General features: G+C 42.7%; 1 protein-coding gene across 3 annotated transcripts in view; it reads right to left on the bottom strand.

Annotated features, from left to right (window-relative positions):
* Positions 1–13,747, bottom strand: part of AMPD1 (adenosine monophosphate deaminase 1) — a 27,127-nt gene extending 13,380 nt beyond the window's left edge. The window contains exons 1-5 of one of the 3 annotated variants that reach the window (XM_003793842.2): positions 13,578–13,747; positions 11,394–11,405; positions 7,221–7,401; positions 5,692–5,857; positions 2,266–2,431 (exon numbers count right to left, since the gene is read on the bottom strand). In XM_003793842.2, the coding sequence (XP_003793890.1) occupies positions 2,266–2,431; positions 5,692–5,857; positions 7,221–7,401; positions 11,394–11,405; positions 13,578–13,599 (547 nt within the window). In that variant the 5' untranslated portion in view covers positions 13,600–13,747. Of the gene's footprint in view, positions 1–2,265; positions 2,432–5,691; positions 5,858–7,220; positions 7,402–11,393; positions 11,406–13,562 lie in introns of all 3 variants that reach the window. The other 2 variants (XM_003793843.2, XM_012807622.1) reach the window with 2 other exon arrangements.
* Between the last annotated feature and the right edge of the window lie 722 nt (positions 13,748–14,469).

Below are 14,469 nucleotides of genomic sequence, written 5' to 3'. Positions count from 1 at the left end.
CCTCCCAAGTAGCTGGGACCACAGGCGCCCGCCACAACGCCCGGCCATTTTTTGGTTGCAGCCATCATTGTTGTTTGGTGGGTCCGGGCTGGGGATTCGAACCTGCCACCTTAGGTGTATGTGGCTGGTGCCTTAGCTGCTTGAGCCACAGGCGCCAAGCCTAAATAGACTTTCAGAAAGCAGTTTTAGGTTTACAGTAAAACTGAGTGGAAAGTGCCCAGTTTCCATCCTTCTCCAATACCACAAACACACAGCCAGCCCCCCCATCCACATCCTGCATCACAGTGCACACACCATAGTCCACCAAAGTCCACAGTTCACATCAGGCTCACTCTTGTTGTACCTCTGATGGGTTTTGACACGTGTATAAGGACATGTATCCATCCCTATGGTATCATACAGAATAGTTTTACTCCCATAAAAATCCTCTATGCTCCCCCTCACATAGTTTTTAGTGTAAAAGCAGTTATTAAATAAATTCTTATTACACATGTAAGAATCATAATTCTTATGATAATTATGTTTCCCACCCTTTTTTTTTTTTTGAGACAGAGTCTCACTTTGTGGCACCGCTGTGCTTGCATAGCTCACAGCAACCTCAAACTCTTGGGCTTAGGTGATTCTCTTGCCTCAGCCTCCCAAGTAGCTGGGACCACATGTGCCCACCACAGTGCCTGGCTATTTTTAGAGACAAGGTCTTTCTGTGGCTCAGGCTGGTCTCAAACTGGTGAGCTCAGGCAAGCCGCTGGCCTCAGCCTTACAGAGCTCTCGGACTACAGGTGTGTGCCACTGCGCCTGGGCCCCTATTTCCCATCTTTTAAAGCATATACAATTTCTGCTAAAGTAAGTAAAAAGAGATTAAGTGGATAAATATTTCCTTCTTTCTACTGCTAACAGCGTAAGAAAGCCATTATTCCACATGCTCAGAGCCCTTCTCCATTTACTTTCAGCCAGTTGGGTCATTCATGCCCCTTCACTGCTGTACCCAAGGAAGGGATCAGAAAGTCTCCTAACGTAGCCAGAGTGAGAAAACAAAACAGGAAAAAGTTGCCACATTCCTGTTCAAAACTGGGAGATAAGGAAATTGAAAGAAGTGACAACATGTTGCTATATCAAACATCAATTTTCAAGTCCTTATACTTAGCTGTATTAGAGAAATAAAGTGTAATTTACAGGAAATAAAGGCAAGACAAACATTCTCAATGCCAATATTATAGACAGGTAAACCAACATTATGAGTTACCAAACTGTAAACATTTTACTATGATCTTTATATTAAAATAAATTACAGAAGGGCAGTTGTACAACTGGAGATCTTTAATAACATGATAATTTGGAAGCTTAAAAATCTTAAATATTTGCCTCCCTAAAATTTCAGTTCTAGGAGTATAATCATAAAGATGTAAGACTAGGGTGGGCACGGTGGCTCATGCCTTTAATTCTAGCACTCTGGGAGGCCAAGGCGGGTGGGTAGCCTGAGCTCAGGAGTTTCGTTTCCAGCCCAGCCTGAGCAAGAGAGAGACCTTGTCTCTACTAAAAATAGACAAATCAGCCAGGCATTGCAGTGAGTGCCTGTTGTCCCAGCTACTCAGGAGGCTGAGGCAACGTGTTTGCTTCAACCCAAGAATTTGAAGTTGCTGTGAGCTATGATGCCATGGCACTCTACTCGGGGTGACAGAGTAAGACTCTGTCTTCACAAAAAGAAGATGTAAGACAATTACACAGGGAAACCCCTTTAAACCAGAACAAAGAGTATCAAAGGTAGAGTAGAGGATGTAGGTTTAGAAGTAGAGGAAGTGAGTCCAAAAATAAAGCAATAAAATGCAGTTAGGAGGCTAGATGGTGTTAATCCTTGAATGCTGAGCTAGACTCCACTTTACCTTGTAGGTAATGAGGATGAGCTAAAGGTTTTTGTCAGAAGGATGTGTGTGATCTGTGTTTTAATAACTGGTACCAAAGTGAAGATGAACTGAAAGAGGATGAGATTGTAATGCAGCAGAATAGTTAAGAAAGCTGTTTCAATGATCTGGGCAAGAAGAAATATAAGCCTAACTCAGGGTTTGGGGAATGGTGACGAGATAGCAGGTTCAGAGGGATCTTGTACAGACTGACCAAGTGCTTGGACATGGTGGCAGGAGAGATGGAGCCAAAGATGACTATATTTTTAGACTGGATTATTTACAATCTAGGGGCATCCTTTAAATTTAATGTTTAGTAGTTAAACTGAAAGATGTATTCCATACATTATGTAAGAGAGTTAGTTACCAGGATAGAAGCTCTCGTTTGCTACCCAAGGCTTCCCATCAATGTTGCGCAAGTACTTGGACGGGGTTTTCGGGAACCTCTGAAACGATGACTTCATGTATTTCTCCCGTATACATAATGCCCGATACAGACCTTTGCAAACCATTTCAAAATCTTCAACTGTAACCTGTAGGAAAACGCCAGAATATCAGAGTCAATCCCATGAACATCTAGGAAGTGGGTGAAGCTTATCCTTGGTAGTTCCCAGCTGTCCTGTGTGTGGCAGCCCTGGTCAAGCCTCATCTGCCCCTCCCCCTCCCCGGGCTGCTTCCTCATTGCCTTGGGTCCTGGGTCTCCCTCCAGGAACAGGTCCTCAAACCTTTCTGGCTTTTTCGTCTCTATCAAAACTTACTCCAATGAGTGTTTCCCTTATAGCCCTGTGGGGTTTTTTTTTGTTGTTGTTACATAGAAGTGATTTTCTAGCAAAAATGATTTCCCATTCTAACATGGTGTATACTCGCCTTTCCAGGTAACATGGACATTTTAAGTAGAAGACAACAAACACCTCAATTGAAAGACAATCTGAGGCTGGGTGGGTGGCTCATGCCTATCATTCCAGCACTCTGGGAGGCTGAGGTGGGTGGAATCCCTCAGCTCAGGAGTTCAGACCAGCCTGAACAAGAGCCAGATCCTATCTCCACTAAAAATAGAAAAACTAGCTGGGCACTGTGGCAGGTGCCAGTAGCCCCAGCTACTCTAGAGGCTGAAGCAAGAGGATTGATTGAGGCCAAGAATTTGAGGTTGCTGTGAGCTAGATGATGCTATGTCATTCTACCCAGGGAGACAGAGTGAGACTCTGTCTCAAAATAAATAAATTAATAAATAAAGGAAGAAAGAAAAATAGACAGACAGACAGACCTGACTCTAATTGTGAGAACTGAAACCAGTTGTGAGTCAGTGAGGGAAATAATTCGGCATGAATAAGGAGTCACAGATCCCTTAAACTCTGTCCATATGTGCCACTTTCTGTAGCTACACAGGAATCAGAACTGTGAGAAGTGATTCTTTTACATGGTTTTAAGGAGAATTTGATCTGTAGCTAAAAATGGAGAGATTCCAGAACAAAGCTTACTATTAGAGTTGCTGGAAATTTCCCAAACTGGTCTATTTTCTCTGTCCCCATCCCCAATTCCTGGCTTGGCCAGGCATATCCAGTCAGTTACAACTTGAAATTATTGAATGCTTATAATCAGAGCCCAAAGATGTTCTCTCTAGGACCAACATAAGCTTGTTCCCGATGGTTTGAGATTCAGAAATCGATCCTAATCTTTTTAACTTTTTTTTTTTTTTTACTGACAAGTTCTCACCCTGTCATCCCGGCTAGATTGACATGGTGTCATCAGTGCTTGCTGCAACCTCCTGGGCTCAAGTGATCCTCCTGCCTCATCCTCCTGAGTACCTGGGACTGCAGGAATGTGTCACCATACTTGGTTAAGTTTTCTATTTTTTGTAGAGACAGGGTCTCATTCTTGCTCAGGCTGGTCTTGAACTCATGACCTCAAGCATCCTTCAACCTCAGTCTCCCAAAGTGCTCAGATTATGGGCGTGAGCCACCACACCCAGCCTGTTTAACTATTTTTAAAGACCTGCTGACCTTGGCTGAGAGAGTCTGGCACAGGTGCTGGTTCTAGGTTCTGCTTCCAATGGCATGCTTGTTTCATTGCCACCTAATAGGTCACTGGTGTATCAGGTCCCCAGGGACAAGAGCCCATCTTATCTGTCTGCATGTCCTCAGCACTTCGCACAGGAAAGGTGCCCGATAAGGAATGATTAACTTGAACCAATTATTTATCAGGGACTAATGGTCTTGGGAACTTATTCCTGATTTCCTCCTTTACCTCTCTGTTTAAATCACAAGGATGGAGACCGATTTGGATTCAGACTACAACCAGATGGAGAGTCACCCGCAGCTCACCACATGCAGCCAGCAGGTACAGCAACACATTTGGTTTTTCAGAGACTTCAGGTGCCCTCCAGAAGCTACTCCTTGACTTCTGGGTCCTTTTTCTTTCCTTCCATCTTCTTTCCTTTTATTGTTGTTTTCATTTCTACCAACTATAGTATCACGTTTGTCTCCTAATGTTTATGTTATTTTGAGTTCTCCAAACTGTTTGCTTTGTCCTTGTCCCTATTAAGCATTACAGTTCAGTTATTTAGCATATAACCTCTCTGATATTTGGACAGCACTCATGTTTTCAGAAAGTGAGTAAGCCGGAATGGTGTGCATTTAATTGCTCTGTCACTTTTGAGTCTCTTAGGACTGACCCTAAGTGGGTCAGTTACATGAGAAGGGGGCTCAGCACTGGTCATTAAAACTATATTTGGAGCACACACTAGTAGCGAAAGAGCAGTTTTACCAATATGATGCTGATTCTGCAAGTCTGTGTGGCAGAGATTTATGAATTGACCATCTGTTCTGGATGGGACAAACAGGTCAAGTTGTTTGTGACATGAGTTTGTTGTCTCTGTGGCATACTAGAGTTTGTTCCAAGTAATCATTTACTGTGTAAGCATTTGCAATGAAATCAGAGAGTGCAGCCTTATCAAAAAACAATAGCTTCATTAGAATTTTCTAACCTTTCTCTTAACTTCCTTCTTTTCTCTGGTGTCCCCTTTCTTCTCTTTCCTCTTTCTTTCTTTTGATGTGTTTTCTTTGTCTGGCTAATGCTACCTGAAGCCTTTCTCGCCATCCTAGGACTGCTGTGAATCTTTCTTTTCCCTAATGCTCCCTCTGCCTCTCAAAGGTTTTCTTTTCTGTTTTATGATACTGTCAGCAAGACCAGGCCAGCTGCCCCTCTCTTTGGTCCTTGTCCCCCTTTCGTTTCCAAACACCAATTCTAACCAGATCTTTGGTCTTCTTGCCATAATCTCCCTGCTGTATTCTGTAACACAGACACTGCATTCTACTCCCTATTCATGTACAAGCAAGCATGGTAGAGGATGAATTATAGGAGATGACAAAAGCAGAAATGTAGACATATTATATTAGCATTGAAATACAATAATGCTAGCACTCTGGAAGGTCAAGGCAGGTGGGTCGCCTGAGTTCAGGAGTTCGAGACTAACCTGAGCAAGAGCGAGACCCCATCTCTAAAAAAACTAGCCAGATGTCATGGCAGGTGCCTATAGTCCCAGCTACTCAGGAGGCTGAGGCAAGAGGATCACTTGAGCCCAAGAGTTTGAGGTTGCTGTGAGCTATGACACCATATCACTCTCCTGAGAGCAACAAAGTGAGACTTTGTTTTTAAAAAATGTAATAATGAAGTAGGACAAAGGACAGGTGAGCCAACCCTTTCCTCAGTGAGAAGGGGAAGACGATAAGAAGCTAGAACTATCAAGCTAAATGACTTCCTAGCAGCTAATTCTGAGTAGCAAGGAGTAACTCACCCCGGAGGCATAGTCACCAGTGATCTGCACTCTCTGAAAATCAGGCACAGTCTGGTAGGTTGGAGATGAAGAAATGTATTCGTCAATGTGGGACAGTTTGGTGGAAGATGCTTCACTTAGTGGAATAGCCAAATTAACAGTCTTTCGTCCTTGGAAACGCTTTTTTCTGGATTTGAAATTAAAAATTAAGAATTAAGTTTGTCTTTTTCAGGATTTTCATCATGATAGATGGATGTTTCACTATACAATTTTGTTTTGAGGACAAAAAAGAAACATTAAAATATGGGTTGGGTGTCAGAAACAGGATCTAAGCTTAGCGATAGGAGCTATCGTTGAAGACACATGACCTTGTCCCGTCCTTCCTAGTGTAACTGGGAACAGTGGGCCTTAGCAATCATACCAGAAGGCCTTCAACGCAGCACCGTTCTTCCCAGGCGTTCTCGGTACTGCAGTAACACAGGCTCTATCAGTTACCTGTGTCAATTTGTTCATGTTCCTTAAGCTCTGTGAGCTTCCATCTTCTCATCTGAAAAAATGGTGTAAAAATGGCTCCTTTATGTCTATGAGATTTAATGTATATAAAATGCCTAGCACAGTACTTGGAGCTCATAAGGTATTTTAATATTATTTCCTCAAATCAACAAGTATTTACTGAGTTTCTGCTTTGGCCCAAGTCCTATGTTGGGTCTGATGGAGGATGCCAGAGGGGGTGGATTGTTGTTTTTTACTTTAAAGGCATAAAACCAAGAGAAACACAGAAGAATGATCTTCACCCCATGAGGATGGTAGGATAGGGGAAGGGCTAGAAGGAAGGGGTTCCAAGTAAGTGGTCAGTATATGTTTGAGGACTAAAATGTGGCACATAATGAATTGTAGAGGGGTTTAAATAAAGGAAAATAGAGGGCCCGGCATGGTGGTTCACACCTGTAATCCCAGCCAAGGTGGGTGGATCACTTGACCCCAGGAGTTTAAGGTTACAGTGAGCTATACCACTGCACTGTAGCCTGGGGACAGAGTGAGACTGTGTCTCAAAAAAAAGAAGAAGAAGAAGAAAAAGAAAGAAAAGAGGAAAATAGACTTGCAGAGAGGAATCTCTGAAGATGCTCGGGGAAGGCAGCTAATCTATGTCATAGATATAGGATGGGCAGGGGAGAGGGCAGAAACAGAGCTGCGTTCCTAAGGGCAGAGGTGATCAGGCTACTGGATGGCAGGACTGATATGAGGGAGCACAGCACCAGGTTTGGCTAGGGATGGAGCCTGAAGGTGAAGGCCCTGGAGTTCCAGCTTTATAAACATGGTGTATAAGTGGAGTATATTCACAACCATCATTCACTCCTTTGGTTTGGAACAATTGCACAGGTAGCTTGAGTCCTCCTGTTAGGTGGGGAAAGAATTTCTAACCTCGGCAGAATTTTTCCTCTAAGTTGAACCGTCAGTCAGACAGACCGAACCGTATCTTCCCTGACATTCCCCCCCCCCCCCCCCCCCCCCCGCCCTCCTTGTGTAGCCTTTCCCCTTATACCACTTACCTCCTGCCTTCTAAGGAGGTGGACAGAATCTCCAGCTGGAATATGTGTGCTCGCATCTCGTGATGAGAAATTGGACAGACCTCTTCCACATCAAAGGGGGAAATCTCTTGACGGCCCCCCTCATCTTTGACTTCAGAGGCAAACACTTTTTCAGCAAAGCTACGCATTGAGTCATCAATTTCTAAAAGCAGTTTTCACATATTAGCATTCAGACCCTTTTTCAAAAGTCATCGAAGAGTTTCTTCTATAGTTAAGGCATAAGGGTAAGGACTGTACGGGGAACATGGCTCCCCTGCTCTCCAGCCGCCTCCCAGAAACAGCACAGAGCTGAGCGCCCACTCTCCCTGTGCAGGTGTCTGTGGGCAGCTTGGAAATCTCCAAGAAACACAGGTCAGATTCTCTGAGAGTGTCATAGGACATTTCGGGAGGGTCCTAAGGATGGGGTTGGGCTGTTCTAGCATTAGCACTTAATATATAACCGCCTGTTTCTGGCAAGGCTAAGTTTGAGTTCCTAGTAACCATGCAGCACGGTCCTTCCCATTAGGTTGGTGGAGTCTTCTGATGGTTTTGGAGAGGTGGATGGAGCTATTGGTCCTTCAGGTTTTTCTTCCTAAGGAGAACCAGTGACCCCAGTGATGTAAGAAGTTCTGAGAAATATGGCTCGGTGCCTGTGGCTCAAGTGGCTAAGGCGTGAGCCACATACACCGGAGCTGGTAGGTTTGAATCCAGCCCAGCCCACCAAACAACAATGAGGGCTGCAACCAAAAAATAGCCGGCGTTGTGGCGGGCACCCACATACCAGCTACTTGGGAGGTGGAGGCAGGAGAATCGCTTGAGCCCAGGAATTGGAGCTTGTTGTGAGCTGTCATGCCACAGCACTCCATCCAGGGCCACAGCTTGACACTCTGTCTCAAAAATAAATTAATTAATTAAAAAAAAGTTCTGAGAAATAAATGTGTACTTTAGAACCTTTCTTCTTCTTAGGACAGATACTGTGTTTCTCTCACACATCAAACCTTGTTTTTGTCAAATCCTGATAACTTAGTGAAATGCTGCTGTGTGGGGGCAGGAGGCCACTAAAATTTACTACCTTGCATTGGGAGTACCATTTCTTTCTTCTTTTTTGAGAAGATGATATGACGATAGCTATGACAGTAGCTCACAGCACCCTACAACACTTGGGCTCAAGCGAGCCTCTTGCCTCAGTTTTCTATTTTAGCAGAGACGGGGTCTCACTTTTGCTTAGGCTGATCTCAAACTCATGAGCTCAAGGTCTCCATCTGTCTCGGCCTCCTTGAGTGCTAGGATTACACGTGTGAGCCACTGTGCCCAGCGAAGGGAGTCCCATTTCTTTTGGATACGGGCCTTCCATAGTGAATGACACCCTGGAAACCGATTTTACTTTTATGTAACTTAATTTCCCTTTTTTTTTTTTTTTTTTTGAGACAGAGTCTTACTATGTCACCCTCAGTAGAGTGCTATGGCATTAGCTTGCAGAAACCTCAAGCTCTTGGGCTTAAGTGATCCTCTTGCCTCAGCCTCCCAAGTAGCTGGGACTACAGGTGCCTGCCACAATGCCTGGCCATTTTTTGGTTGCAGTTGTCATTGTTTAGCTGGCTGGACTCAAACCTGCTAGCTTCGGTGTATGTGGCCAGTGCCCTACTCACTGAGCCGCAGGCGCCGAGCCAAATTTCCCTATTCTTAAAACAGGAGGAGAGGGTGACCTTTAGCTTGGCAGTGAATGATCCCAAGATCCTCAGGTTATAAGAGAACCAGTTTGATCATACAGGGTGGTGTTGGCCATCCATTAGCTGCTTTCCTGTTAAGTTCCACTCGCTCTCCAGACTGTCAGTTGTTTTAATCCAAATAGTTATTACCTCTAGTGCTTTTGGTATTTCCTTAAAAGAACTAGTAGCAACCACATAGATATTTGGAGCAATAGTAGAAGACAGAGAGACATTTCCAACAGGATGATGGAGCAAACTACGTGCAGAGGGAAAGACACCCACGCCCCTTAATGTCTACGTGGGCCTCCAGAAGTCTACATTCTCAGTGGGAGAAGTGGGCGAAGTGTATTCAAGCCCCCTGCTCTGCACGTACCAACCCCTTTGCCTTCCTCTGTTCTAGTTGTCTTGTCAGTAAAATGGAAATGCTAATACTTACTCAAGCTCACGTGCAAGGCTAGTGTGACACCAAGCGATAATATAGTATATGTAAAAATGCCTTAAGGAAAACAAAGTCCCAGATTAAATGGAATGATATAATTTGGTAGCATTGGTTAAACAGACATTTGGTATTTGGGGTTAGCTTTGGGTTATTAGGGAAATGATAAATGATAGATGACTTAGTGTAGACAGAAACGTATGTTGCAAACGACAGGAATCGAGTCATAACTGCACCAACACAGTCAGGTCAGCCGGTTTTAAAATCCTGGTTTGTCCCAGCAGAGCTGCTGGAGAAGCCCACTGTGTTGGCTGAACTTCATGCACCCGTTTGCCTCATTAAACTCAAACACTTCCTGAAACTGAAAAGCATCTTTGGACGCTACAAGTAGTTCTTTGGCAAGCACCGTGATCCACAAGGGACAAATAGTACACTAGGTGAAACACACTGGATGGCCTGAGAATGCCTCCCCACCCTGCTTCCACCCGGCCTGCGGGATGAGTAGCATTTGTCCCTGAGCTTTACAAGCAGTGCGTGCACCTTGAGAGCGGGGCAGGCAGGAGCTACGAGGGCGTCATGCGCCATGCAGGGCAGATGGAAATAAGCTGGTTGGCTATGATGATGAGAATGAGGATGACAATGCATCTGGCTTAGTCATGCTGGGTTTGTGACAATGCTTCTGGACACCTCCGGAAGCACGGCATGGAAATGGATGCCCAGAAACCAAATCCCACTTGCCAGAAATCTGGCTCTTCCAGAACAAGCATTTGGCATCTTTTAAAACCTTGTTTTCACTAAGATTGTCTCTCCCTAAGCCACTCCAGATGGTTGGAAAGTAGAAACTTTATTCCTAAGAAGTAGTTTACATGATGACCAAAAATTATATGGTTGATATTTCCTTCCACTGAATCAACCAGTTGTGTTGACTTCAACATAACCACAGCTGAAATGTGATTCCTAATTCAAGAACTCGGCCTTACAGAAATACTTCAGGGAGTGGTGACTGTGGAAAGGAAAGAGTGAAACTTATATTTCGAAAAATGAGTAGGTAACATTTGCTGACAACCTGAGTTCATGAGGTAAAGGAGAAATAGTTTTCGAACAAGTTGTATTTGAGATAATGGAAGATCTGAGTGGAGATGTCTTGAGGACAGGACATCGACCTTTGGATAGAGAATAGACGAGAATATGGAAGCAAGAAGTAGGATGGTAAAGCAGGAAAAATACTGCGTTAGGAATGGGAAGAAGTGTCCTTGACAGCTGCTTGGCTGTGAGCAAACCATATGATCACTGGGAGCCTCTGTGTTCATCATCATAAAAAGGGAATGTTAATAATAATAATGTCGACTTCAGAGAATTGTCATGAAGGTTAAATAAGAAACACTTTCAAAACTATGCAGGACTTTCCAGAAGTTGAGCATTATTATTATTAACACAGCAAGTGCAAGACTTGAAAAAGGAATCCATGCTTTCTTCTTCACCCAGCAAATCCAGAAAACATGCTTGCTTCTCAGCAGTGCCTTGTTGCTACGGAGGAAAGATGAGGTCGAAGGCCTCTCCTCTGCCACATCTCATCTCAGAGGAACGCAGAGGCAGACCGACCATCAGTCAGCGAAAGGAAAGTCTGATTTGAGAGGGAGGGGAACGTACAGCTAACGTTACAGTTTTATCTAAAATAGGTTTTTATTTGATCTGGTCATAACAACATTTTTTTGCACTGGAGTTGAATGTTAACTAAGGCCAGATTCAATAGGCCACTTCGGCTAATCTGTGTCTTTTATTTCAGAATATCAAATAAATTCCTTCTGAAGTTTTCTTTAAAAAAACAACTATACACGTGTAGTTCATATACCCCATTTTGAATGCTATGGGGTAACCATGGTCATCATTCATCTTTGCTGACTTTCAGTAGTATCATTTCATAAACACTGCTGAGAAATCACCACGTTTCTGAATAAGGAACGGGATCATTTCTGACAAATGACAGGAAAAATCGTCCAAAATACTCACGTTTTTCTTCAGCTGTATGAAGTAAAATAAAACAAGACAAAATTCATGAACAACTTTCAGAAATCATAGCGGCTGTTAGTGCTTCAGAATAGAAGCACGTAGACTGGGGAGAGGAAGAGATGTGACGGATGCGTTATTTCAGCTCATTCTTTCAGTTATCTCCAGTTTTCTACTGTTTCTTTCTGATATGTCTCTTTAAATTTATATGTGTACTTTTACAAAGGCATCCTTTGTAAAATGTGATTTTAAAAAACACCTGATGATGTAAAAGTACACATATAAATTTAAAGGCACGGTAGCTCACACGTGTAATCCTAGCACTCTGGGAGGCTGAGGCAGGTGGCTCTCTTGAGGTCAGGAGTTTGAGACCAGCCCGAGCAATAGCAAGATCCCCATTTCTACTAAAAATACAAAAACTGGCTGGGTGTGGTGGTACATATCTGTAGTCCCAGCTATTTGGGAGGCTAAAACAAGAGAATTGCTCAAGCCTAAGAGTTCGAGGTTGCTGTGAGCTATGGCACCATGACACTTTAGCCCAGTGACAGAGTGAGACTGTGTCTCAAAAAAAAAAAATCTGTTGAAGGCGGATATGAACTTTCATATGATGCTGTAGCAGTCAACTGAAATAGCTCATTTGGCAAGCAATTCAGTAACACCTACAAAATAGCCATTTCTGAGAAGCTATTTCAGGGATAGTCCTTAAATATGGAAAAAGTTTTAGGTGCAAATATTATCAGACCATGGACTTATCAGACTTACAAAAAACTGTAAAGAGTCTAGGGGCCTAGTTAACAAAATTAGACTATTAGACAGCCATGTAAGCCGTGTTTAGGAAGGGTTGGGACACCATGGTAAAACAGTTAAGTTATAATGTTACCCCAAAACATTATCGTGCTAAAAGGAGGATGTGGAAAGGTACATATATAATCTAATCACAACTGTTTTTTTTAAATATAATTTTGCATAGAAAATAGATTGAGAAGAAAACACTAAAATGTTAAGAGTGGATATTTTTGGACTATGGGACTGTGGTGATTATTGTTATTATTATCACTGTCCTAAATTTCCTGATTTTGCTTTCATTTTTCAGTGTAGGTTTTTTCTTTTTATTTCACATAATAAATATAATATATTGTTTTTATACTAAAAAAGAACCATAACATTATTCTTTTAAAAATTACTGTGCTTGGTTCAAACCCAGCCCCAGACAAAAACTGCAAAAAACCAAAAAACAAAAACTACCCCTTGGGCAGAGCCTGTGGCTCAGTGGGTAGGGTGCTGGCTCCATATACCGAGGGTGGCGGGTTCTAATCCTGCCCTGGCCAAACTGCAACAAAAAAGTAGCCGAGTGCCTGTAGTCCTAGCTACTTAGGAGGCTCAGGCAAGAGAATCGCCTAAGCCCAGGAATGGGAGGTTACTGTGAGCTGTGATACTACGGCACTCTACCGAGGGTGATAAAGTGGGACTCTGTCTCTACAAAAAAAAAAAAAAAATTACTGTGCTTGGGCAGTGCCTGTGGCTCAAAGGAGTAGGGTGCCAGCCCCATATGTAGGAGGTGGCGGGTTCAAACCCAATCCAAAAAAAAACAAAAAAAACAAAATTACTGTGCTTGATGGATGTGTTACTTAGTTCAATGTAAGCATTTCAAATTGTATATTGAAGCAGTACCCTGAACCCCGTAAATGCATCAATGTACAAAGTTATGATTTAATAAAAAACAATTAAAGGAATTACTGTGCTTGATTTTCTCATAGAGCAAAACAGAAAAGATAATTTAAAAACTTGCTCTGTGTATAAATGTGGGTTGTGAACCAGCTTTGGCTAATATTTTTGTTGTGCTCGTGGTTTTCAGGTAATACTACAGCTAGAGGCACTGTACAGCACCCGTCTCACAACCGGGGCAGTGCGAGTTTTGTTTAGACAGCAGAGTAGGTATTAAATATCTCACCCAGTTTTCTACTGGGATCATCAAAGATCCCATCCCCATAATACAGTTTTAAACCAACCTCTTCCCCAAACTAAAAACAAACAAAAACTTGGAAAATGTTTTGCCTTTTCTTGAAATGTATTATTAAAGCTGTTATGAACATACAAAAAAAAAAAGATTATCAAAGCTGACATGATAGCTAAAGGAATGGTTGCATATGAAAAAAACTGAGCTCTCCAAACGCTTTGCACACCTACCTGGAAGTTTGAACAGAGGCATTGTTGCTGGGATCCTTGATTCTAGGGTAGCACAGTAGAAAGGAAGAGAGTAGGGAGCATGGGGATGGCTGAGTGACACTGTGAAATACCCTGACGTTCATTTTATTATCTTGCTTTACCCTCTGTAATCTGACGCTTCTTTGCTGAGTGGAGAGAGATGAGCTTTGGTCCTATTTATAGCTTGAGGCAATTGACAGTGAGAAACAGGTGAAGCTTCGGGTCTTGTCTTTGGGATTTTAGAAGAAATATCTGTGGTGGGCCAGGAATTGCATTGCGGTGCTCTCTGATCTTCCTACAGCTTGGATTCTAGTCGAGTGTAGCTTTCTTACACGGTGTGACCACTGATGGTTATTCCCCACTCCAGTGAAACACAGCGAGGTCTTTCAGACTTCTGAAAAGTCACGATCCTCAGGATTTCATGTCAGGAGTTCAGCTTGGTGAATACGCTGGGCTCTCCATCAAGTTCTCAACACACATGAATGTTTTCATTAGGAATCTCTCTTACTTAGCAGAAACTCACTTGACAGAATTTATTTAATGGTAAATTTAAATGGTACAGGGGTGGTTCCTTTGGCTCAAGGAGTAGGGCGCTGGCCCCTATACCAGAGGTGGTGGGTTCAAACCCAGCCCCGGCCAAAAACTGCAAAAAAAAAAAAAAAAAATTAAATGGTACAAAAATTCAACTGACATGTAGAATGCTCAGTTACTACTACTTTATTACTATAATACAGATAACAGCTTTCTTTTGTATAACACTTTGAAAACATTATTATTTATTTTATCCTAATTACAATTCTATAAGGCAAGTAATATCTTATGGGTGCTTTCCAAGTAATAAAACTGGGGCTCTGACAACTATCTTGCCCAAAGT

Source organism: Otolemur garnettii, unplaced genomic scaffold, assembly GCF_000181295.1.
Source record: "Otolemur garnettii isolate 467f Iridium unplaced genomic scaffold, OtoGar3 scaffold00073, whole genome shotgun sequence".
Lineage (NCBI taxonomy): Eukaryota > Metazoa > Chordata > Mammalia > Primates > Galagidae > Otolemur > Otolemur garnettii.
This window is presented reverse-complemented; position numbering and strand designations above follow the sequence as displayed.